General features: G+C 44.0%; 1 protein-coding gene across 1 annotated transcript; it reads left to right on the top strand.

The window, feature by feature from the left end:
• Positions 1 to 1,277: 1,277 nt before the first annotated feature.
• sema4aa (sema domain, immunoglobulin domain (Ig), transmembrane domain (TM) and short cytoplasmic domain, (semaphorin) 4Aa) lies at positions 1,278 to 26,111 on the top strand. Its single transcript, XM_083989306.1, has 15 exons — positions 1,278 to 1,442; positions 9,190 to 9,350; positions 11,906 to 11,968; positions 12,074 to 12,172; positions 13,103 to 13,193; positions 13,772 to 13,891; positions 15,984 to 16,111; positions 16,207 to 16,385; positions 18,004 to 18,142; positions 20,171 to 20,369; positions 20,756 to 20,871; positions 21,782 to 21,945; positions 23,961 to 24,031; positions 24,114 to 24,316; positions 24,929 to 26,111. The coding sequence occupies exons 1-15, from the start codon at positions 1,346 to 1,348 to the stop codon at positions 25,442 to 25,444; spliced, it is 2,346 nt and encodes a 781-aa protein (XP_083845432.1). The 5' UTR covers positions 1,278 to 1,345; the 3' UTR covers positions 25,445 to 26,111.
• The last annotated feature ends 67 nt before the right edge of the window (positions 26,112 to 26,178 follow it).

Genomic DNA, 26,178 nt, shown 5'->3' with positions numbered 1-26,178 from the left:
TCAACATTTTGGCAAATTGGCCCATTGCTATAATCGCTATAGTCATAGCAGTAGGTTCGTTACCTTTATTTGTCGGTGTAAGCTATTTTTAGAACGGAGGAGCGGAGCGGCAGGCTGTTCAGAGCTACACTATGGAGGCTAATGGAATTTCTTGGTTTCCCTCATCAAACTCATCAAATACAAAATCCCAAAACTCCAAAACGCTTTCGTGGACAAGTTGTGACCTGCACAATCACCACGCTATGAGATAATAATGGAACGTTACGAAACGGAGCCGTTTTCGAGGTAAATACAGAGTCTGCTTGCTGAAAAACTGTCCCTGAACGCAACGCGCATCAGCGGTTTTGCATGAATTTACCTCTAAAACAACTCTGTCTCGTAACGTTCTATTATTATCTCATAGCGTGGTGAATGTGCAGCTCACAACTTGTCCACGACAGCGTTTTGGAGTTTTGGGATTTTGTATTTGATGAGTTTGATGAGGGAAACCAAGAAATTCCATTAGCCTCCATAGTGTAGCTCTGAACAGCCTGCCGCTCCGCTCCTCCGTTCTAAAAATAGCTTACACCGACAAATAAAGGTAACGAACCTACTGCTATGACTATAGGGATTATGGCAATGGGCCAATTTGCCAAAATGTTGAACTATCCCTTTAAGTTGTGACTTGAAGCTGTAATTTACGGTTTCAAAAGCCGGCCTGGAACGCAGCATTAGCCAAAACCACCGGATCGCTTACTTCTGCTTTAATGAAAAACAGACTGAAGAACCAAATAATCTATTTTAGTGAATAGATAACAGGAGATGTTACACAATGTCCCTTTAAGGATATTTCTTGTTTTATAAAATATTGCAATGATTTTTGACATTCTAGTTATCACATTATTTATACATGTGGCTTCCAACAGAGTTTATCATCGATTATGACACCAAGATCTTCATCTTCATCTTCATCTTTATCTTCATCTTCATCATCTTCCTCTTGTGCAGCTGTTGGACAGATGTTGCTGTGTGAAACATCCGGCCCCTCCCCCCCCTCCCCCTCCCTGTCAGTCTGTCACTCAGGGACACGATGACACACCAGAGAGCGAGGATGATGATGATGATGATGATGTAGAGTCTTCCTGCCCCCCCCCCCCCCCCCCCCCCGCGGCCCCTCCCCTCCCCCTCCTCCTCCTCCCCGACCTCGGACCACAGTTAGAGGAAGTTGTGGTGACTCTTCTCTTCTCCTCCTTCTTCTAATTCTTAAGTCGCTGCCGTCGACAGTCGACCAACAGACGAGTGGAGAGAGCGACTGCAGCTCTCTGTCTTCTTCACCTCCATCTCCTCCTCCTCCTCCTCCTTCATCATGGCCTCCTCCTCCTCTCTCCTCCTCCACCTCCTCCTCCTCCTCGCTCTGCTCTCCTCCGTCACCTCCCTCTCTCCTCGTCTCTCCTTCACACCCGGTGAGTCCACGTCCACGTCCATGTGTGTGTGAGTGTGTGTTAATGTGACTGAAGGTCTGAAAACAACAGGTAGCTACAACAGCAGCATGCAGACTGCACTCTGCACACTGGATTCATCTGATTATGGGATGTTTGTGTTGTTTTCTGAGCTGTTTTTTTGTTTATTCAGTGTCTTTTAAACAGCCAGACCTCATCTGGTCTGATCTGGTCTGACTGTTTAAATTACACTTTAGATTAGGGAACACATATTCACCATTAACTAGGTGCTTATTAATATGCATATAGGTAGCTACTAGCTCCTTATTAGTAATTATTAAGCACGTATTAACACCTTATTCTACCTCTATTACACCATGCATTAAGATTTGTCCTGATATTAACTCCTAACTATCGCTTATTCACTGTAAATTAATGCATTAATGCTACTAATTCAGAGTGATACTGTTCTTGTGCTACTGCCCCTGTACAAGGCCCCAATAATGGTTATTCACATCCTTATTCAGAAACAACAATGCAATAATTTACAGTGAATAAGCGATAATTAGGAGTTAAAGCAGAAGTAAGTGATATATTTGTGTTAATATAAGTCTTAAATAGTTATATCTTCCGACAGCAATCACTTACATAGAGTGTTTGGACCGAAAAACGGGTCTGTCAGTCCCTCTGCTCTGCTCTGAGCCCAGGAGAAAACATTTATCGTATCCTACAGTTTTTATCCAATGAGGAGAGAGAACGGCATGCAGGGCTGTGTGTGCAGCCAAGGAACGCCGTGAATGTGGTGACGTAGGGACGAGGACTGTTATGGTGCGTTCAGGGCAACTCGTAACTCGTGTTTTTCCGACCTGTGAAGTCGTACCAGTTAGATCTGGTGCGACTTCACGGGTCAGAAGTTACGAGTGGCCGTTATAGTGACTTTCACAGGTAAAACAGGTCGGACAAACACAAGTGGGTTGCCTGGAACGCTACAAAGTCGTAAGTTGTGACTTGAAGCTGTAATTTACGGTTTCAAAAGCCGGCCTGGAACGCAGCATTAGCCGAAACGACCGGATCGCTTACTTCTGCTTTAATATCAAGAAAAATCTCAATTGTTTTGATTAATTATAACATCAGTTATTGATCGGTCACTCGTCTACAGATGAACTAGAAACAGCATTTCCTAACGGAAAATGCGTGTGAATGCTGAAAGCCATTGCTGAACCATGCTGAATTAGCAGAATAAATTGACAAAGACATGCGGAATGACATGCAAGAAACATGTCCAAGGAAGGAATTGAACCCACAACTTCATGAGAGGTAACCTAACACACTAACCATATGGCCACAGAGGACCTGAGTTACAATGAGCTTTATACTGTGAGGAATCAAAGACTGTCCAATGACAGCTGAATAGTTGGAATAAAAAGTCAAGCAATGATGTGAAATGACTGAGGCAGGAATCCAACCCATGATCTCATGATCACTAAACCTTTATTCCGCCACTCGGCCACAGAGAGCACAATGCTTTCAAGACTGTTGTCATTCATTGTAATGTGATGATGTGCTGCAAACTGTGGTAGCCTACAAGCCCTTGTGGTTGGAAAGCAGGAACCCTAACCACTGGGCTATTCCAACAATTCTGGGGATGTAGAGGTTGAGAGTTTGATGAATGTGAGATTCTTCAATGATGCTTAAATAAAAAAAGAAAAGAGTAGAAATGAGCCACAACAAGTAAGTAGAGGACTTTTTTGTGACTTGTGACTATTTTTTGGTGAAATCAAACAAAGTATAATGCCCATTCCAGTGAATTACAAAGTTGAGCTCCTTCTCCTCCGCTGTGAAAAAAATTGCATTGGGCTGAATGTCAGAGAGAGAGCACCCAGGCTGCATTTAAAAAATATTTAAAATTATTCTCTGAGTCTCTGTGCATTGTGAGACAGAAGACAAGCGTGGCTACAAACTGTTTCCAAAATCATGAGTGTAGAGTGTCATTTGTAGCTTTGCTGGCAGTTTCAGAAGAAAAGTTCCAGTTGCTTTTTTGGATCTCCTGCACTCTGACGATGATGTCACTCACTCTAGCCAACGCAATACACACTCATTGAAAAGTGTGAAATTTGTCAGAATTCCTCATGTGCTTTTAAAGGATTTATCTCAAAAATGGTACAAGCTATGAAAGTTGTACACAGGTTGGATACATTAGAAGTTTGTCTACAGATTAGAATTTGAATGAAGTCTGTAGGTACAAGTATGTGGAAGCAGAGGAGGTTCAAAGTAGGACCAGTAGTTTTAGAATTTGAAGACTGTTTCAACGTATTTCTAATGGGCCAAAAAAATCAGAAAAATTTAAATATTTGAAAAAGTATAAATAGTTGTGTCCAGAAAATGCTGCACAATTTGATATTTTAATTGTTGAAATAGCACAAAGTATGAAGGACTAGAAGCAGACCAAAAAAAGGCGGAAAGTAGTAGGAATAATAAAAAAAAACAGAGAATATAGAAAATGGCGGAGAGGAAGAACAATAGTGTGAATGCTGAAAGCATTCACACTATTGTTGCACTAATAATAAGTATAAAGAAAATGGCGGAGAGGAAGAACAAAATATAACTAAATATTGAAGGTCTGAGTGAACTGAACATCTGAATTGTTTCTTATGTCTAGTAGGTTATCTGCTGATTGATTTTCTGCGTCACGTTAATAGACCTTTATTGTGACGGGGACAGGAAACAGACTCCAGGCTGATTTATTGATGATGATGATTATTACTGATAATCACTTACGCAATTAAATGAAGCTGAATTGATCTTAAGAATCGATCGATGAATGTGACAGAAACTTATGAAAAGATAAAATAAAAATAAAAACACTGATTCAGATTAATATGTGATGATAATGATGATGGTTCAGTTCACACAAACACAAACCACAGTGAGATGAGAGCGATGGCAGCACAGGAAGCTGCAGGAGCCATGTGACTGTGGCTTGGCCTCAGAAATAGAGCCGAGTTGTTTCCACTGAAACACTGTGTGCGTGTGTGTGTTTGTTGTTGGTTTGTTCATGTTATATATGAGACCTGGGGTTTACCCATGAAAGTTTATTTATGTTTCTAAACGCTGCTTCACTTCACACAGACTCAGATCAAAGAGTGTTGCAGGTGAAGACAAAGAAAAAACCACTTAGTCATGAAAACCGGTTCTTTCAGGTTCTGGTTGGTTTGTCGGGTTAGTTTTCTGCCTAGAGACAACAACAAAGAATCTGATTGGATACCTCGGTTTAGATGGTGTTAGCGTCACTGCTGTCGCTGCGGCGGTTAGCAGCTAACAGCTAACAGTTCGCAACAGTTACCAGCTAATGGTTAGCAGCTAATACAGTTAGGTTACCAACTAACAGTTGCAGTTACTAGTTACAGTTACCAACTAACAGTTACTAGTTACCAACTAAGTTACAGTTACAGTTACCAACTAACAGTTAGGCTACTAACAGTTAGGCTACTAACAGTTACCAATTAACAGTTACCGGTTAACCAACTAACAGTTACCAACTTAGTTACTAGCTAACTAAATAACAATTACAGTTACCAACGAACAGTTACCAGTTAACCAATGTACAGTTACTAGTTAACCAGCTTACAGGTACTAGTTAAACGACTAACAGTTACAGTTACCAACTAACTTACCAGTTAACCAACTAACAGTTACCATTTAACCAATTAACAATTACCACCAACTTAGTTACCAGTTAAACCAACTAACAGTTACCATTTAACCAATTAACAATTACCACCAACTTAGTTACCAGTTAAACCAACTAACAGTTACCAGTTAACTCTAACAGTTACTAGTTAACCAAATACCAGTTACAGTTACCAACTAACAGTTACCATTTAACCAATTAACAATTACCACCAACTTAGTTACCAGTTAACCAACTAACAGTTACCATTTAACCAATTAACAATTACCACCAACTTAGTTACCAGTTAAACCAACTAACAGTTACCAGTTAACTCTAACAGTTACTAGTTAACCAAATAACAGTTACAGTTACCAACTAACAGTTACCAGTTACCATTTAACCAATTAACAATTACCACCAACTAACAGTTGCCAGTTACCAATTAAGTTACCAGTTAACTAACTGACAGTTACTAGTTAACCAACTGACAGTTAACAGCTTGCAGCTAACAGCAAACACTTTGACCATATTTGGATTAGCTGGGATTTAGGGGGCGGAGTCAGACTGCCAAGATGGCGACAGCATCATCTCTCTGTGTGGGCGGAGTCACTGAAAACATGTTGATTAACTGAGCTTCACAAAACCAAGTCAGAGGTCGACTTCCTCCATGTGTGTGTGTGTGTGTGTGTGTGTCAAACTTCCTGTTATGTTACAACAGTGTGAGATTTACACAGTGTTTAACACCATCACATCATGGCCGCTGCTTGGCGTGAGACAGACCAGCCAGTGTTGCCGTGGCAGCGGCTGTGGTGAGGCAACGAGAAGTGAAGTGGCTCAGTTCCTGCTGAGAAGCAGCTCGTTGACACAGGAACAATCTCATCTCTGTGTCGTTTCCATCTCTTCTCTCTCTTTTTCTTTTCTTTTCTTTATGAGGATCCCCATTAGCACCTGCAGCAGCATCGGCTATTCTTCCTGGGGTCCGACATACACACAACATACACATAAACATTCACATATAGGCTACACATGAGAAACACACATTCATACATGACACAACAAAAACAAACATCAAGGCTCCCTCATAATGAACAAACCACAGAAAAGATCTGACAGACATTTGACAGACAACACAGACAGACATCACCATTTCTCTACTCAGATTCCATTCAATGCTTCGCAAAGTAAATGAATAAAAATAAATGGGTCATATAATAAGCATTGACTGTCTGAAGTGACTGCGACCATGCACTTCAACAACTCATACACATACTGTACACTCCAAGAAAAAGGGTAAAACCACAACTGTAGCCAGTCCTCTTCATAAACCTAAATCATATTTCATTAAATTCTAAGAGATACTGTTTTAACAGCAATTTAAACTGATCTTTGTTACTCTCATGAGCAATATGAACTGGTAGAGAGTTCCATACAACCATAGCTCTGTACAGAACTGTTCTCTGAATTATACCTGTTCTCACTCTCGGCAATATGAACCTCCCTTCTGATGTACTTCTTGTTCGATAACTTTGTTGGGCAAAATGGGAGTGTAGTTTGTCATACAATAATTTTGGTAGGCTACTTGTGTCACAAGTGTATTTCTTAAAAAATTCAACAAAGCATATATAGGTAGCCATCCCAAACTATCATACATGCTGGTCACATTAGTTCGATAAGAACATAATAGAGCGCAACGTGCAGCTTTATTTTGAGCAACTCTCTCTCTCTCAGCTTCTCTCTGGAGCTCTAGCAACACGTCGGTGTCAGCCAATCAGAAGAGAGGAGGAGCAACTCTTCTGATTGGTTGACTGTTTTCTAAAGTGATCTTTAGAAAGTGATTTTTCTAAAGCAGATTTCAGAATAAAACACTCAGAGAAATAAAATCCTGCAAAGTTGTTGGATGGTGGGTCCAGGTGGTGGTGGGGGATGGGGAGGGGCTCGGTGGTGACATCACAACTGGTTTTAATGCTGCGTTCGAGACAACTCGTAACTTTATATCTCCCAGTTGAAAACTCAGAGTTGCATTGGATACGCACCACAAACTTTTTTTTTAACAAAAATCAAACTTCTTCAAATTTCTCCAAATTTGGATATGTCATCTGGGGGGCCGAGCGGAGTCCAACGCAGAGGTTTGGTTGAAATCGGGCCAGTGGTTTTGGAAAAATTACCCAGGCGATTTTCAAAAGTTTTTAACCGCGGGTGTCGGAAAAGTTTTTTGTGACCAAAAATCAAATTTCTTTAAATTTCTTCAAATTTCTACAAATTCGGATATGTCATCTGGGGGGCCGAGGGGAGTCCAACGCAGAAGTTTGGTTGAAATCGGGCCAGTGGTTTTGGAAAAATGACCCAGGTGATTTTCGAAAGTTTTTAACCCGTGTTGAAAAAGTTTTTTTTGACCAAAAATCAAATTTCTTTAAATTTCTTCAAATTTCTACAAATTCGGATATGTCATCTGGGGGGCCGAGGGGAGTCCAACGCAGAAGTTTGGTTGAAATCGGGCCAGTGGTTTTGGAAAAATCACCCAGGCGATTTTCGAAAGTTTTTAACCCGTGTTGAAAAAGTTTTTTTGACCAAAAATCAAACTTCTTCAAATTTCTCCAAATTCAGATATGTCATCTGGGGGGCCGAGGGGAGTCCAACGCAGAAGTTTGGTTGAAATCGGACCAGTGGGCAAACAACATATTAAAAGACTCATCACACCCAGGAAACCACCACATCACACTTTGGTGGTAGTGGTGGTATGTCTTATAAACAGTATGTTGTATGATACCACAGCGGGGCAGCAACGTAAATTTTGTTGACAATAAAGGCAATCAATCAATAAATGTATTTTATTTATTAATTGTAATTTTAAAAATAATGCGTTTTGGTGATTAATTGACGGTGTGGTACAGGTGCAGATTGTTGTGTGACATCAACTGGTTCTTGGACGCAGCATAAGGCTCGGTTCCTGAATACAGGCTGTGACCTCTGACTCTTTAACCACCTTAGACCCAGTCAGTCTGTGACACTTTCTGGGAACAGTTACCGTCCGCTTTTTTTTTTCATTATGACAGAACACAGGTTTCTAAATGAGGCCCCAGGTCGGTTCAGTTGATGTGAAACTTCAGAGTGAGAACAGCAGCAGCTCAGAAACCACACGGTGGGGGGGTATGACCTATAAATGACCTTCAGACTCTGAGAACATGACTGATGGTCAAACCCCTCCTACACACACACACACACACACACACACACACACACACACACACACACACACACACACACACACACACACACACACACACACACGCACGCACACACACACACACACTGTGATCTTAATTTAAACTCAGATCACATAGAACCATCTTGAACCACTTCCTGTGAGCTCAGTGAGATGAAGCCGATGACGACAACCGTCTGAATCCACATGGGCTGTTGCCACGGTGACGCGCCCTGATGAAACCTCACACCACAAACTTTAATTAGAAAGGTGTGAAGACCAGACCGACCAAACGTTGAGTTTACAGGAGCTCATTAGGCCTGTCAGTCACAAAGATGGACATTCAAACCAAAATGGCCGACTTCCTGTGTTCGTAATCACTTACGTCACAGGACTATCCGCTGGCATAGCTATCAGCTGACGCAAGGTTCAGAAAATTCCCAATCAATCAATCAATCAATCAATCAATCAATCAATCAATCAATCAATCAATCAATCAATCAATCAATCAATCAATCAATCAATCAATCAATCAATACCCACCCACATGTTTTAATGGAACCTGGTCATGTTTTAATAAGAAGTCACATTTCGATGGTTTTGATTCGCTCTCATTTGTCTTTTAAAAACAAACTCATTGCTTCCTGTGTTCTTTTCAAATTATGAGCTGATTTCTTAATTGGGCTTTTATTGTGAAATATCGCACAGGAAGATGGTGTAAAACTCACTAAACTGCAACATGCAACGTTCAGTGTACAGCCATGTTTGAAATCGCATATTTGCCTTCAGAACCGTTAATAAATAAATACTAATGATGAGAATAAAAATACTTTTTTTATTTCTGTCAATTGGTTTGGGACTGTTTTGTGACTCTCTCTCTCTCTCTCTGTCTCCAGACTCTGAGGACAGGCCTCTCGTCTACTTCAAACTCCCCGACGTCCACAACACCACCACACTGTTGCTAAGCGACGACGACTCAACCCTGTACGTGGGGGCGCGAGACGCCCTCCTCTCATTGGACGTCAGTCAGAGCGATGTCATCAGCCTGAAGGGAAAGGTGAGTCAGAGACAAACATGGACACCTGACCTCTGACCCCTCACATCCACTGAGGAAAAACTCCACGGAAAACCCTTTTAACAGGGAAAACCAGGAGAAAGCTCAGGGTGAGCAACAGAGGAGGGATCTCTCTGGGCCAAAGGCCAAAATTTGACTTTTTGGTTCCACTCAAGGTGGCAAAATCTAGTAACATTTTTTGAAAAGGTACATGTTCATAGATGATATTTTGGTATGATAACCAATCCTAAGTGGTAGCTTTATGATTTATGACAGTTATCAGCACATAAAGTTATCAACCCCCTGCAATAAATAGGCCTCTAAACGCAGGGGGCATATCCTGTTTTGTGCTCGTTTTCAGACCTTTACTCATATGTTAAGAGGGTATGTTTGGTAGCATTTTAAAGTGTACAATCCTAGCTTTCATATAGACCTAGTTTTGGGCCTATCTAAAAAATATAAAGGTCACATGGTCAAAGGTCAATCTGTCTCAACAACTATTTTTCCACTATTTTCGCCTAAACTGTAGTCTTTTTTTTATAGCACTGTGAAATGTAGGAACAGCACTGACACAAATAACAAAAACTGAAATACTCACAGGACTGTAACAATTCAGGAAATGTATAATCTTTAATAATTCCGGACTATGAGGGATGAATATGGGTCTTAAAGTGGAACATGGGCCCAGGCGAGAATTGTCAATAACTGCTAATTCCTACTCACCCAGGACGGACAGACGCGCAATAGATGTTGTTACAGACAAGGAAACAGTTTATAACAGAGAATGTGAGAAACATGGAAATTGTGGAAGCTTAATGGGAGGACTGGATGGCAGACTGGTTCATGGGAAGGGAGGGCAGACCAGCTTAATGGGAGGACTGGATGGCAGACTGGTTCATTCAAGAGAGGGCAGACCAGCTTAATGGAGGACTGGATGGCAGACTGGTTCATGGGAAGTGAGGGCAGACCAGCTTAATGGGAGGACTGGATGGCAGACTGGTTCATAGGAAGGGAGGACAGACCAGCTTAATGGGAGGACTGTATGGCAGACTGGTTCATAGGAAGAGAGGACAGACCAGCTTAATGGGAGGACTGGATGGCAGACTGGTTCATGGGAAGGGAGGACAGACCATCTTAATGGGAGGACTGGATGGCAGACTGGTTCATAGGAAGAGAGGGCAGACCAGCTTAATGGGAGGACTGGATGGCAGACTGGTTCATGGGAAGGGAGGGCAGACCAGCTGAATGGGAGGACTGGATGGCAGACTGGTTCATGGGAAGAGAGGGCAGACCAGCTGAATGGAGGACTGGATGGCAGACTGGTTCATGGGAAGAGAGGGCAGACCAGCTTAATGGGAGGACTGGATGGCAGACTGGTTCATGGGAAGGGAGGGTAGACCAGCTTAATGGGAGGACTGGGTGGCAGACTGGTTCATAGGAAGGGAGGACAGACCAGCTTAATGGGAGGACTGGATGGCAGACTGGTTCATAGGAAGAGAGGACAGACCAGCTTAATGGGAGGACTGGATGGCAGACTGGTTCATGGGAAGAGAGGGCAGACCAGCTTAATGGGAGGACTGGATGGCAGACTGGTTCATGGGAAGGGAGGGTAGACCAGCTTAATGGGAGGACTGGATGGCAGACTGGTTCATGGGAAGAGAGGGCAGACCAGCTTAATGGGAGGACTGGGTGGCAGACTGGTTCATAGGAAGGGAGGGCAGACCAGCTTAATGGGAGGACTGGATGGCAGACTGGTTCATAGGAAGAGAGGACAGACCAGCTTAATGGGAGGACTGGGTGGCAGACTGGTTCATAGGAAGGGAGGGCAGACCAGCTTAATGGGAGGACTGGATGGCAGACTGGTTCATAGGAAGGGAGGGCAGGCCGGGGCGTGGCCACAAACACCTGACATCAGTGAGATCACAAGTGTTTTCTAAAAGGTCAAACCCAGACTCACTGTCGCTCTCTCTCTCTCTCTTTCTGTTTGTCTCTGTCTTTCGGTCTCTCTGTCGTCTTTTTCTGTCTGTCTCCGTCCTCTATCTATCTGTATCTGTTTGTTCTCTGTCTGTCTTTCTGTCTATCTCTGTCTGTCTTTTTCTGTCTTTCTGCCTATCTCTGTCTCTCTGTCTATCTCTGTCTGTGTTTCTGTCTATCTCTGTCTTTCTATGTCTCTCTGTCTCTCTATCCTCTGTCTGTCTCCGTCCTCTATCTCTCTGTATCTGTTCTCTGTCTGTCTTTCTGTATATCTCTGTCTTTCTGTCTGTCTTTTTCTGTCTTTCTGTCTATCTCTGTCTCTCTGTCTGTCTTTCTGTCTATCTCTGTCTTTCTGTCTATCTCTGTCTTTTCTATGTCTCTCTGTCTCTCTATCCTCTGTCTGTCTCCGTCCTCTATCTCTCTGTATCTGTTTGTTCTCTGTCTGTCTCTGTCTATCTATCTCTGTCTTTCTGTCTATCTCTGTCTCTCTATCCTCTGTCTTTCTCTTTCTTTCTGTTTGTCTCTCTCTGTCGTCTGTTTCTGTCTGTCTCTCTGTATCTCTCTGTCTCTGTCTCTGTCTCCAGGTGGACTGGCGTCCGTCCTCGTCTCAGATCAGCAGCTGTGAGCTCAAAGGGAAGAACGGGACGGTAAGAAAACGTCCGTCCTCGTCTCTGTGTGTCTGATCGATCGCTGCAGCCTTCAGGACCGTAGTCAGGGACACATCGGGGTCTAACCATCCTCTCTTTCCACAGGTCGACTGTCCAAACTTTGTGCGAGTGCTGCAGCCGTTAAACTCCTCCCACCTGTACACCTGCGGCAGCTTCGCCTTCAGCCCACAGGAAGCTCTCATCGTACGTCCACACGTCTCTGCTGCTTCAGTCCCACTCTGTCTCTGTCTCCAGGGCCGCTAGAAGTCATTTTGATCGTCATTAGGACGACCCCCCCCTCCCATTATGGAGAAATAAACTCCCGACCGACAGAACGTACGCGGAGCCCTGATGCAAAGTGCACAATTCAGAAAAAAACAAACAAATCTGCCCACGTTTTGTGTCTTATTAAGTCTTATTATAATAACAAACTGGTCTGGATTTTAATAATCATTGGCGCTATAAAGTGTCCTATAGACCTAAATAGACTAAATGTAAATAAATAAATATAGGGAAAAAACAGATGAATATTATGTTGCTTTTAATTAAACTTAACAATAATGCAATAACGAACCAATACCTAGGCCTCTGTACCATCACAGTCGATGACACACGCAACTCTGTTGTCTCAAAAATCTGGGCTTTTTCACAAAAAAAAAAATCAGTTTCAGGATTTAAATAGTTTTTTCTTCCTAAATCCGTTATGCTGAGAAAGTAACTTTTCAATAAACTTTCTCTAGTTTCAAACTGACAAAGTGACACAAATACAAGGTAAAAACCACACAGCCATGGACATCTGTGTGTGTAAGGACGGCTCCACAAAAAAAAAAAAAAAAGGACGTGCTGCGCTCTCCTGCCGACTCACCTGCAGCTCACTGAGCTGTCAGGGAGCTCTGCTGTTTCTCTCAGTGGGAAGATTAGGCTACACTAGAAAGAGTTCAACATTGGAAGATCTAATTAGTCACCAAAACATTCAACATAAATTATTAATAGGCTACGTATTCATAATTTTTTTTTTTCCAATCTCACTCTGGCCACTAGGGGTGCTGCAGCACCCCCAGCACCCCCACTTCCCGCGGCCATGTCTGTCTCTATCTCTGTGTCCTCGTCCTCACTCTGTCTCTGTCTCCTCAGGACACTCGGACCTTCACCCTGTCCCCGAGCGGCGACGGCAAAGGACGCTGTCCCTTCAGCCCCTTCCAGAGGAACACGGCCGTCACCGTGGGTCAGTGAGACGCTCTGAAAAACACAGGGTCCTTAAACGCATCACGATCCCACACTGCAAAAACTCAAAACCTTCCCAAGAATATTTGTCTTATTTCTTGTCAAAATGTCTCATTTCTAGTCAAAACTAATCTCTTTCCACTTAAAATAAGACTCATCACCTAAAAATGAACTTGTTTTTAGATCATTTTTACTTGTTTCAAACTAATTTTCACTTGAAATAAGTAGAAAAATCTGCCAGTGAAAGCAAGTTTTTTGTGTTTGTAATAAGAAAGAAAAACTTGCTCCACTTTCAGATTTTTCTACTTATTTCAAGTGAAAATCTGCTTGAAAGAAGTAAAAAGTGTCTAAAAACAAGCTGCTTTTTATGTGATGAGTCTGATTTTAAGTAGAATGAGATTTGTTGTAGAAATAAGATAAATATTCTTGGTAAGATTTAGAGTTTTTGCAGTGCATAGACGTCACGTTACACTTTATAAACTCCCTGACGGAGCTGGAGACAGTGAACGCAGCATCAGTATTGACCCACACACGGCTGATCAGTTAAATGTGTGTGTGTGTGTGTGTGTGTGTGTGTAGATGGAGAGCTCTTCACCGCCACCACCAGCGACTTCAGAGGCGCCAAACCGGAGATCTCCAGACACCTGAGCAGAGGCCGAGCAGACGTCACCCAGGATGCGTCTCTCAATCTACTGGAGGGTGAGACCGGCTCAGACCTGAACCACATCTAGGGATGTCACGATTACTTGTTTTCACAATTAATCGCGGTATTAAACGCCACAATTAATTAATCGTAACGATTCCTAAAGCGTGTCATTTTTAATAAAAAAAAAAGCAAAACAAAACAAAAAACGATTAAAATAAACACCAACATTTGGTATAGATAACAATTTATGACCTGAATATTTCAAACACTTCCTCTGGGGATTAAGAATTGGTCATATAGCCTATTAATAGATATTGAAATTGTGAAATTAATTAATGCAGAATAATCGTGATAATCGTAACGCCGTGATTATTTCTCTGACAATAATCGCACTAAGAAAATGTATAATCGTGACATCACTATCCACATCACATTTAGGCCCCGTTTACACGACAACGCTCGCGGATGAAAACGGCAAAATGGGATGGGAATAGGAGTAGGAATAGGATGTGCCTTTCGTTTAGACGGCGACAGCGTTTTCGGGGCTTGAAAATGCAAAAAAAGTGAAACCACCCTCCAGAGGAAGGAAGGAAGAAAGGAAGGAAGGAAGGAAGGAAAGGAGGAAGGAAGGAAGGAAGGAAGGAAGGAAGGAAGGAAAGGAGGAAGGAAGGAAGGAAGGAAGGAAGGAAGGAAGGAAGGAAGGACAAAGGGAAAGATGGGAGGAAAGAACTAAGGGAAAAAGGAAGGAAAGATAGAAGGAGGGAGGGAACAGATTGGGTCAAAAAGGACGTAAGGAGGAAGGGAAGGAAGGAAGGAAGGGAAGGAAGGGAAAAAGGATTGTGGAAAGAAGGGAGGGAAAAAGGAAGTAAAGAAAGATGGAGGGAGGGAGCAGATACGTTCAAGGAAGGAAGAAGGGAGAAAAGAAGGAAGTATAGGTAACAGATCAGGTCAATTGGATCAAAAGAGGAAGGAAGAAGAAGTAAGGATGAAGGGAAGGAAAGAAGGAAGGGAAAAAGGAAGGATGGAGGAAGGAAGGAAACAGATTGGGTAAATTTGACCCAGAAGGACAACAGGAGGGTTAAAAACACGCTACAACAGTGAATTCCACAGACTTTTGCGTCGCAGATTTCCTCCCCAATAATGCTAAACGTCTAAACGCGGAAAAAAAAAGTGAGAACGCAACAACGCCACTTTTGCGTTTTCTGTTCAGATGGTTTCCGTATAAACGTAGCCTCAGTCTCGCTCACCAGACGTTTCTCCAGAGGGTAAAGGTCTGGCTTGGATCCTGGCTATTTGGAATTTTTTCAACCAATCACAGTTGTCGTTGTGGGCGGGGCCACAGCAGGGAAACAGGAAACAGGTTTTGGTGTTATACAAACCCACCAAAATGCCATAATAGCAACCAAAATAATTGCATTTTCATGCCATGTTTTGTTGTGTGGCATTGTTGGCCTCGTAGCTCACTGAAGTCGATGAGCCGAGCTTGATAGATTCAACTTTTTGCTGCAGCCGGTCGGCAAATAAACCAGGATGTCGTTCTTAGAGCAAACGGCGTGAACACACTGTTTAGATATCTTTACAATCATACACCAAAAGAACCCAGCGTGCCTTCCTTATCGCAGTTCCTCCAGCGTCTGTCTGGTCGTTGGTGATGACTGACCATAGACTGTAACAGAATGGCCGTAGCACCGTGACGTCACCCATTGGTTTGGGGGAGTCTGTTTTGTGTCTCTACTACGGGGGTTTGAACTGCGCCATGTTGGATTTTACTTGCCATATTTGGAGCGGTGCGGCGGTTGGCCGGCCGAGAGAAAACCTAATAACAGTAAAACGGTAGAGTTTAAAAGAAATTCACCCCCCTCAGAGTGTGTGCGGGGGTAGAAACTATCGATTGAGACCAAAGAAATAAAATATACCAGGCTGTAAATATGTTTTTTTAAGCTGTAAAGTCGGCGATTTTAACATGGCGGTCAATGGAGAGTTGCTCCCTTCTGACACCAGCCCCCAGAGGAAGAAGAGGGGATTGCAGCTTGTTGAACGCGGAAGTGAGCTTCACTTCTCAGACCGACAACTGCCCCCTTGTGATTGACAGATGATTGACAGCACAGGGCCTCCTGCTCTCTGACATCACTTCCTGTCTTCCAGACCCGACCTTCGTCAGCTCGTCGTACGACTCCGCTGAGCAGAAGCTCTACTTCTTCTTCAGCGAGGTCGGGAGAGAGTTCAGCTTCGTGGACAAGCTGCAGATCGCCCGCGTGGCCCAGGTCTGCAAGGTGAGTGGGGGTCGGAGCCGGACGGGGGGGAAGGGCGGAGAACAACAGACAGGTGAGATGGTCACGTGACTGTTGTGTCTCTGCTGCTCCGACAGGACGACGTGGGAGGAGAGAGGACGCTGCAGAAGAAGTGGACGTCCTTCGCCAAAGCTCCTCTGCTGTGTCAGTCTGCTCGCCAGCTGCCGTTCAACATCCTGCAGGACGTCTTCACCCTGCCGGGGGACGGGGGCCACAGCCCCGACACGCTGTTCTACGGCGTCTTCACCTCGCAGTGGTAGGAGGAGCCTGAAGGCCTCGGCCAATCAGCTGATGATGATGATGATGATGATGATGATGATGATGATGATGATGATGGTGATGATAGAGCAGTGTAAAAGAGAGTAAGGACAGCATTGGTCCAATGGCAGCGCCTCCTGGTGGAGGAATATGGGTTTTGCAAAAGCGCCCAAGAACTGACATCTCTGCATTGTTGGTGAATGAGCAGTGTGGTGTTTTCAATGATTTAAGGACATTTATAGATCACCCACGTTAATAGCATCATTGAGGATCCTTTACAGATAAACATTAACACATAGGCCAGTAAAAAAAAAAAAAAAATAGTTGTCTACATTAATGTTTCAATCTACATTTTGTAATTAACAAATTCTAAGTATAATTTGATATGACCAAGACACCTAAAAACAAAAACACGGCCGTTTTCATCAATTTATCAGCAAGTGGACAACACACATACATTGGAGTGAATGGGTTTTCTGGGCGCTTTTGCAATACCCACATCCTGCCACTAGGGGCGCAAAACCCTTAAACCCTTAAACCCTTAAAGCAGAACTATGCAGGATTTGGGCTGGAATTATTGTGGCTCAGAGACACTGTGATGGTTGAGTGACCTATTATGAGGTGAATGGGGTCTAGGCCAATGCGCCCACCCCCCCCCCCCCCCCCCCCCCCCACTGGCTGAAAACCGCACTTGCAAGATCAGTCGTCCGTCTCGGTGTCCCAAATCTCATCAATGGATAGAACTATCGCGAGAAACTGCCTTACGGCAGTACGAGGTACGAACGCAGATGACGCCATGCATGTCATGAATCGTGATTGGTTTGAGTTCGGAAAGTCGGAGGAAACCATGGAAATATGTACTGATGAAGTTTGGCTTGTGGCTAACACGGAGCTAATGCTAACACGGACACACACACACACACCATGGATCTTTTATAAGATAATGTAATACATCATGACACACACACACACGCCTTCGCGTTTTGGAACCTTTATTCATGTGTGTGTGTATGTCTGTGTCTTTGTGTCTTTGTCTGTGTGTGGCCGTATTAGCGTTAGCTCCGTATTAGCGTTAGCGCCGTGTTAGCGTTAGCTCCGTGTTAGCATTAGCTCCGTGTTAGCATTAGCTCCGTATTAGCGTTAGCGCCGTGTTAGCGTTAGCTCCGTGTTAGCATTAGCTCCGTGTTAGCATTAGCTCCGTATTAGCATTAGCTCCGTGTTAGCGTTAGCTCCGTGTTAGCATTAGCGCTGTGTTAGCATTAGCTCCGTATTAGCGTTAGCGCCGTGTTAGCGTTAGCTCCGTGTTAGCATTAGCTCCGTGTTAGCAGGGCTTAGCAAACACCGCTCTCTACCTTCAGCAGTAAACACAAGCACGTGTAGGGAGGGGAGGGGGTGGAGGAGGTGGTGGCGGCGAGTTTTTTTTTTTACGACAGTGACATGTGCCTCCCAGAACTGTGGGGGAGCCCCGGAGAGGGGAAAAAAGAGAAACCAACGAAGGAGTGAGCTATTTCCGGCCGAGTTGCATAGTTCTGCTTTAAACCCTTACCGCGGGAGTCAATGGAGGTGTCATTACTCTCTTTTCCAGTGCTCTAATGATGAGGTCTCTGTGTCCTCAGGTCGTCCTCTCCTCAATCGGCCGTCTGCGTCTTCAGGCAGGAGGACGTGAGGACGGCGTTCGGCGGCAACTACAGGACCTTCAACATGGAGACGAACCAGTGGAGCCCCCTGCTGGGGAACCACCCCTACCTGGGCAAGGTGAGGGGCGGGGCCTAGAGCCTAGGGTTAGAGGTCAGAGATCCAGTTGAGTTTTTTAGAGAATGAAATGAGGTCAGGTTCAGGTTGGAGCAGCAGGTGAGGTCACTTCCTGTAACTGTTTCAAAGTAAAAGTCCTCCAGCATCGTCTTAAAGGGACAACGAGGAGTTTCTCCATCGGCAACGAAAAATTCTGCAACAATAAAAAAGTCTGATATTAATGTGGATGAATCTCCGTTACCACTTGTTAATGGTCCATTTTAGATAAATCTATGGTTTTGTCTCTATGGTTATTTTGTTATTATTAGTGGTGGTGGAAATGCTGGGCGAGCCGACCAGCGTTTCTTTACTTTCGGTTTCGTGGCGAGTCATGAGAATAACGCCGCCGAATCTCCGTTTATGGTGGGAACTACGACGGTATGTGATCGTCTTCCAACCTCTGACTTTAATTCTTGATGAATGAAAACATGAGTCTGTCTTGCGCTGGTCAAAGAATTTCACGGTGCGGAGGCTCATAAATGTAGTGTGAAAACACTTCGCTTTTCCAAAACTCCTCGTTGTCCCTTTAAGTTATGTTATTGCTAGTTTTCTTCTTCTTCTTCTTCCTCTAGGAAATCCTACTTCCCATTATGAAATTTGATCAAACTTTGCACAAAGCTCCAGTCTCATGCCAGGTTTACTCAACTCCAAGCACATGTCAATATTCCTCAATAAGCATCTAAATTTAAAAAAACTTCCTACCAAACCAACTGTACGTGCTACAGTTTTGCAACTTTCACCAAAATGAAGCCCTGATACTTTACAAACTTTTGTACATTTAAACTCAGTACAAATTATGAAGTCCATCACTTTGTTCTTTAAACTGTAAAACTTATTAAACCTTTCTTGTCCCACAATGTTGTTCAATTGACACCACATTAGCTGCGACTGCATCTTCAGACCGTTCTCCATAAAGTCACAACCCGGCTTTTTGATATTTGAAACCCTACTGTAAACATAAACCAGCCAATTCTTGATAAATACATTTTCAATCTTAATATTTTAGAGTCATGGTCAATAAAGTTTGGCAAATATCAGAATTTTATCTCAAAATCTAAATTTTCTACAACATGTTGAATTCTGCTCTCATGGGAACAACTGCAGTCAATGTAAGAGTGGCATTTTTAAACATCAGATTTTCTCTTATGAAGCAAAAACCTTATTGTTAAAAACAAATCAACAACATTTTCATGCTGTCAAGATGCAGTTTATGTATTATCAGATTTTTGTCTTGATAACAGAATTTTTGACATTTTAGAATTTTTTTAATCTGCCTTGACAACTGCTGCCTGGTCGGTGACTCCCCACACACCAGGTTTCACTTCCAGACATTTAGCTCAGTGAGTCAGGAGCTGGTTCTTGGTGACAGAGGATGTGGGTTTAAACCTCAGCTGAGACAGACTGGGCATTGTAATCTTCTTGTTGTCTTCCTATTTTGTTTCTCTTTTCTAACTTCCTCTTGTGTTCGGGTCACCAGTGAATAACCAAACAACGTTACCAGACAGAGTTGTTTTAGAGGGAAATTCATGCAAAACTGCTGATGCGCGTTGCCTTCAGGGACAGTTTTTCATCAACAGTCTCTGCATTTCCCTCTAAAACAACTCTGTCTGGTAACGTTGTGTTATTATCTCATAGTGTGGTGAATGTGCAGCTCACAACTTGTCCACCAGAGCGTTGTGGAGTTGTTGGATTGTGTATTTGATGAGTTTGATGAGGGAAACCAAGAAATCCCATAATGAGCCTCCGTAGCGTAGCTCTGAGCAGCTCGCGGCTCTGCTCCGCCGTTCTAAAAACAGCTTGCACCGACAATTAAAGGTAACTAACCTACTGCTATGACTATAGGGATTATGGCAATGGGCCAATTTGCCTGCAAGCGTTGTAGCCGTTAGCGGTGGCAGTGCTACGTTCACATCTGCTAGCGTCTGTAGCTGTTAGCAGCGGCTCTAGGTTCCCATTTGTTGTCGGCCTGACCACTTCCTGTCCCTGTGACAGTGCGGACTGGGCGGAGCCACAACCAAAGACACCGAGCTAGCGGAGGTGAAGAAGAGTTTCCTGACCAGCGCTGCGGTCCGGCCGGTAGCGACCGGCGGTCCGGTCCTCGTCTCCACGGAGCAGCGATACAGCAGAGTGGTCGCCATGAGAACCACGGCGGCCGACGGCAAACAGCACACGGTCCTTTACCTGCTGACAGGTCAGAGTGTCACACAATAGTGTATGATCCTTTTCTACCAGCAAGTAACACCGTTGAGAAAGACACAGGACGAGTGAATAGTAGTATAGTGTTCTTTTACTTTCAGATTCTCTTTTAGAAAAGTAGTAACACAGCTGTTAAAAGGAGGATAAAACAGTTCAGTCTTTAAAAAAGGGAGGAGGGGGGCTACTTAAGTTCAAGGCTCAAGCTTAAAAAACGACTTATTCCCACCTGTGACAAGAGGTCAGAGGTCAGAGAGTTGTCTGGTGAAGCTGAGGATGAGCAGACAGGTGAGAGGTCAGAGGTCAAAGAGAGAGTGGACGAGGAGACAGGTGAGACAGGTGAGACAGGTGTGTTGAACCTGTCTGTCCACCGTGTCTCTGCAGAGTCTGGTCTGCTGCACCGAGCTGCGCTGTCGGACCGAGGAGCTCGAGTCCTCGAGGAGGTTCAGGTGTTCACGCCGCCGCAGCTCGTCAAGAGCATGGTGCTGTCCCCCAGCAAGGTAGGCCACACACCTCACAACACCTGTACACACCTGTTGAACATCTGTACACACCTCACAACACCTCACAACACCTAAGAACATCTGTAGACGTATCGTGAAGAATTATAATTATAAGGTTCTATCTCCATTTTTTTCAAAAGTGAGTTTTTTGCATAATATCATCCATTAGTGGTCTGTTAATGCCTGTGTGGTGTTATTTTTAAATTTTCAACATTTTTTGATTAGTTATTCATAAAATACAAAGGTTCTATCAACCAAAACACAAGCCGACTTTGATGCTCACTATCTCGGAACTACCCTAAACACACCTGTTGAACATCTGTAGACACCTGAGAACACCCAAGAACATCTGTAAACACCTGTAGACGCCTTTAAACATCTGTAGACACCTGAGAACACCTGTAAACATCTGTAGAACACCTGTAGATGCCTTAAAACATCTGTTGAACATCTGTAAACACCTGTAAACACCCAAGAACACCTTAAACAGCTTGAAACATCTGTTGAACACCTGTAAACAGCCAAGAACACCTTTAAACATCTGTTAAACACCTGAGAACACCTGTAAACACCTTTAAACGTCTGTTGAACACCTGAGAACACCTGTTTGTAAAAACGGGCTATACAAATAAAATTGCCTTGCCTGTAAACATCTATAAACACCTGTAGACACCTGCAAACACCCAAGACCACATGAGAACACCTATAAACACCTTAAAACATCTATTGAACACCTGTAAACATCTATTGAACACCTGTAAACATCTATTGAACACCTGTGAACACCTGGTCCACACTCAGGTCCAAATACGTACGCAGCGGCCACGTTGAGTACTGAGCGGTGTGAATCCCCTGAGCCTCCCCTGACTCTGACTCCGCCCCCTCTCCCCTCTCACCTGTCCTTTAGGGCGTGCTGTACGTGGGGACGTCTGAGGGCGTGGCCGGCGTTCCCGTGGCCAACTGCTCCGCCTACAGGAGCTGTGCTCAGTGCGTCGTGGCCAGAGACCCGCTGTGTGGCTGGAGCCTCAGCAGCAGCGTCTGCAGCCGCGTGGAGGGCAGAGCCGAGGACATGTAGGTGGAGCTAGAGGAGTATGAACTAGAGCAGTGTAACAGAGAGTAAGGACAGCATCGGTCCAATGGCAGCGCCTCCTGGTGGAGGAATATGGGTTTTGCAAAAGTGCCCAAGAACTGACATCTCTGCATTGTTGGTGAATGAGCAAGTGTGGTGTTTTCAATAATTTAAGGACATTTATAGATCACCCACGTTAATAGCATCATTGAGGATAGATGAACATTAAAGCAGAAGTAAGGTGAATGTTTGTGTTAATATAAGTCTTAAATAGTTGTATCTTCCGACAGCAATCACTTCTATAGAGTGTTTGGTCTGAAACACGGGTCTGTCAGTCACTCTGCTCTGCTCTGAGCCCAGGAGAAAACTTTCCTTGTATCCTACAACCTTTATCCAATGAGGAGAGAGAACGGCATGAAGGGCCGTGTGTGCAGCCAAGGGATGCGCGTGAATGTGGTGACGTAGGGACGAGGACCAATAGATCCATGACGAGGGCGGGGGCTGCTAACTCCATCTGCTGACAGGAAGTTAGACAAAACCACCGGATCACTGACTTCTGCTTTAAAGCAGTACTAAAGAACTTTCAGTTTTGGTTGAGTTTGGCGGCGCCTGTGGACCAAAGCGGTAGTGTTTTGCCTGAAGGAAGACTCCATTTCCCATGAACACTAGCGTGAAGCCCTGTAAATATCCTGCATTAAAATTAACAGAAGACATCAAAACTAAGTTTCTGTTTCCAGTGGATCATTTCAAAGTGAAAACACAAACATAATCCATTGCTAAAGTGCTGTTTTGCCTGTTCCCTCCTTGTTGTGACTCGCAAAAGTGAAAGTGAAAGTAAAGTGAGAGCCGGGTTCCTACCATGCTCCTCAAAGCTGCTTAGTGCCAGAGAAAGAGATACAGACCCCTTCAGACCACGACAGAGGTGTCATTCAACTTGTTGTAAGTCGATGTATCATCACAAAAGTTATGAAAATATTTTTATGAAGGTTGAAAAGTTACTTAGTGCTGCTTTAAAGGAGCATTATCGCAAATCCAAATTCTTAATTCGGCCACTAGATGGAGCCAGGCGGAGCTGATCAGATATAAACAAGCGGGCAGCTGTCAGAGAGAGAGAGGAGCCTCGTTTAGTCCCTCCCCGCCCCCCCCTCCTCCTCCTCCCCCCTCCTCCTCCCTCACCAGGCTGAATGAACGTGCAATCGCGGGAAAGGAAAAAGAAAACTCGCTAGTGGAAGCGGCAGCTCTACTCGCGCACAACCACAACAACGGCAACAACAGCAACTGCAACTTCCTCCTACAAATGTATGATCGTTGGTGTGACGTGCAGACCGCAGTGGGACGATTCAGTGACTGTGAGCACCCTAACACTGCTACATTACAATTTACTGTTGCATTTTTCCGGTTCGGAGGTGGATTTGCGAGTTCCGAGTGCATTTTAACGCAGCAAGCGCCGGGCCGGCTTGGATCATAACAAAGACAAATGCTGCATTTGCCCCACGGACACTATACTGTTGGCGATTTTTTTTTGTAAATTTAGTTATGGCTCCCCCCGACCCATCTTTTGCATATTTCAGTTTGTTTCATGCTATTACTGCTGTATTTGCGATAATGCTCCTTTAACACATAGGCGAGTAAAACAAAACAACAAAACAAAACAGTTTTCTACATTAATGTTTCAATCTACATTTTGTAATAAACTAATTATAAGTATAATTTGATATGACCAAGACACCTAAAAACAAAAACACGGCCGTTTTCATCAATTACAAGCTAGTGGGCAACACACATACGTTGGAGTGAATGGGTTTTCTGGGCGCTTTTGCAATACCCATATCCTGCCACTAGGGGCGCAAAACCCTTAAACCCTTAAACCCTTAAACCCTTACCACGGGAGTCAATGGTGGTGTCGCTACTCTCTTTTCCAGTGCTCTAGGTAGAGCATGAACAACACACTCAGTCAACATGGGAATTGAAGCTCTGCAGCCCTGAGCATTGACTGACAGGCTGCGTCTCTCCTCAGGGTTCAGGACTTGGAGGGCGGCGGCGTGGACGAGAGATGTCAGCGCCAGACCAGAACCCAGCAGGACACAGGTAACACTGACAGGAGATCTGGTCTGACAGGTGATGCTGCGTTCTAGTTTGACAGCACTACTGTGTTCATTTTGTCCTGCAGATGTCGTTGTTCGTATGAATGAAGTTGTGACCCTTCGGTGTTTGAAACCGTCCAACATGGCCGCCCTCAGCTGGACCTCGCCCCAGCTCAGAAAGCTGCCGGAGAAACTCTTCATCCAATCAGCTGACGGCAGCCTGAGCTTCCTGGCCTCCGCCGCCACGCTGGGCACCTACCGCTGCCAGGCCGAGGAGGCCGGCTTCAAGGTCATCCTCTTCTCTACTGATACAAACCTCTGAAACTGAAACTCACTGAATCTAACACTTTCCATAAAGCCTGTATAATGTATGATGTACACTGCAAAAACTCAAAATCTTTCCAAGAATATTTGTCTTATTTCTTGTCAAAATGTCTCATTTCTAGTCAAAACTAATCTCTTTCCACTTAAAATAAGACTCATCGCCTAAAAAATTAACTTGTTTTTAGATCATTTTCACTTTTTTCAAGCAGATTTTCCACTTAAAATAAGAAGAAAATCTGCCAGTGAACTTGTGTGTTTGTGCTTGTAATAAGAAAGAAAAACTTGTTCCACTATCAGATTTTTCTACTTATTTCAAGTGAAAATCTGTGTCAAAAACAAGCTGCTTTTTAATGTGATGAGTCTTATTTTGCAAGTAGAATGATGATGATGGTTTTGACTAGAAATAAGACAAATATTCTTGGTAAGGTTTTGAGTTTTTGCAGTGTACCGAGAGCTTCTGGGGTTACCCTTTTTTACAAGACCATGTCTACTGTAGCCTATTATGAATTGAAATTGTATTTTAGATTGTAAAATGCTTTGTAAAAAGGAAACTAACTTTGAACCTTGAACCTTTCAGGAGGTGGTGGCCGGCTACGTAGTCCGCCAGGTGGCTCCGCCCCGCTCCGTCCGCCCCTCGCCCACGGCCGACCACGACAACCACCACGTGTCTGACAGCAAAGACAGCAGAGACAGAGACGAGCCCTTCGAGGACATCACCACGGAGGAACCTCTGGTCCCCGAGCCCTCAGGAGACCCAGAGGAGGACAAGGAGGAGGACGAGACGACCGCCGTCAGCAGCAGCAGCAGCAGCAGCAGCAGCAAAGATGGCGGCGGCGTCAGTCTGAAGGACCAACGAGACACCGTGGACCGAGCCGTGACCGCCAGGAGAGACAACCATCAGGTCCACGTGGCCCCTCCGGGACAGAAGAGTTACCACACCGAGCTGGTGGTCGTCTCTCTGCTGCTGGTCGTCTGCCTCGTCACCATGGCGACGGGAGCTCTGCAGTACCTGCTGCTGCGCCGACGGAAAACCGAGCTCAAAACCAATCCTCTGGTCGAGCCGAACCCCGATCCTGAGGTGAAGACGGAGTGACGGGGGTCTCACTCGGTTCGGTGGTTTTCTAACAACTGGTTTTCACATGGACGGTTGCTAGCTTACACTGCAAAAACTCAAAATCTTACCAAGAATATTTGTCTTATTTCCAGTTAAAACAAATCCCATTATACTTAAAATAAGACTCATCCCATAAAAAGTAGCTTGTTTTTAGACACTTTTCACATCCAATCCAATTTTATTTATATACTAGCACGATTTTAACAAACACAAGGTTTCAAGTGCTGCACAGCAAGATAAAAATACAATAAGTAACACAACAGAAGCACAATAAAACAATGGACACAATAAGACAAAATAAAATACGATAAAACAGAATTAAAATCAATGAGATAAAAGAGATGTGGTTGTAGCCACCCTAACTTCCCGTTTATCTGGAACTAACCAACTCACCCAGTTGATGGACTGAAAAAAAGTGTGTTATTATTTAGTAACGGGACTTCTTGAGTCAACGGTACATTTTGTTGTCAGTAGCTACCAACGGTAACAGCGTTATAACGGGGGAAACAGTAACTTTTTGATTTACTTACTGAAAAAAGTAGCACAGTTAGCAAAGCTGTTATTTTATACTAACGCCGTTATTCCCATCACTGGTTAGCACACAGAGTTCAAGCAGCAGGAAAATGTTAGCTTAGCTACATCCAGAGCTAATAATTAGGCTATGTTAGCTTAGCTTCATCCAGAGATAATAAAATGTTAGCTTAGCTTCATCC

This window comes from Trachurus trachurus (genome assembly GCF_905171665.1).
Source record: "Trachurus trachurus genome assembly, chromosome: 16".
NCBI lineage: Eukaryota > Metazoa > Chordata > Actinopteri > Carangiformes > Carangidae > Trachurus > Trachurus trachurus.
Note: the sequence above shows the minus strand (reverse complement) of the source record. Positions and strands in the feature narration are given on the sequence as shown.

Bases quoted from the DNA above. Each gene is read 5' to 3' on its own strand.
- sema4aa (XM_083989306.1), top strand. From the start codon at position 1,346: ATGGCCTCCTCCTCCTCTCTCCTCCTCCACCTCCTCCTCCTCCTCGCT. The intron at 1,443-9,189 runs GTGAGTCCACGT...CTCTGTCTCCAG, and splicing joins TCGTCTCTCCTTCACACCCG to ACTCTGAGGACAGGCCTCTC. The intron at 9,351-11,905 runs GTGAGTCAGAGA...CTCTGTCTCCAG, and splicing joins TCATCAGCCTGAAGGGAAAG to GTGGACTGGCGTCCGTCCTC.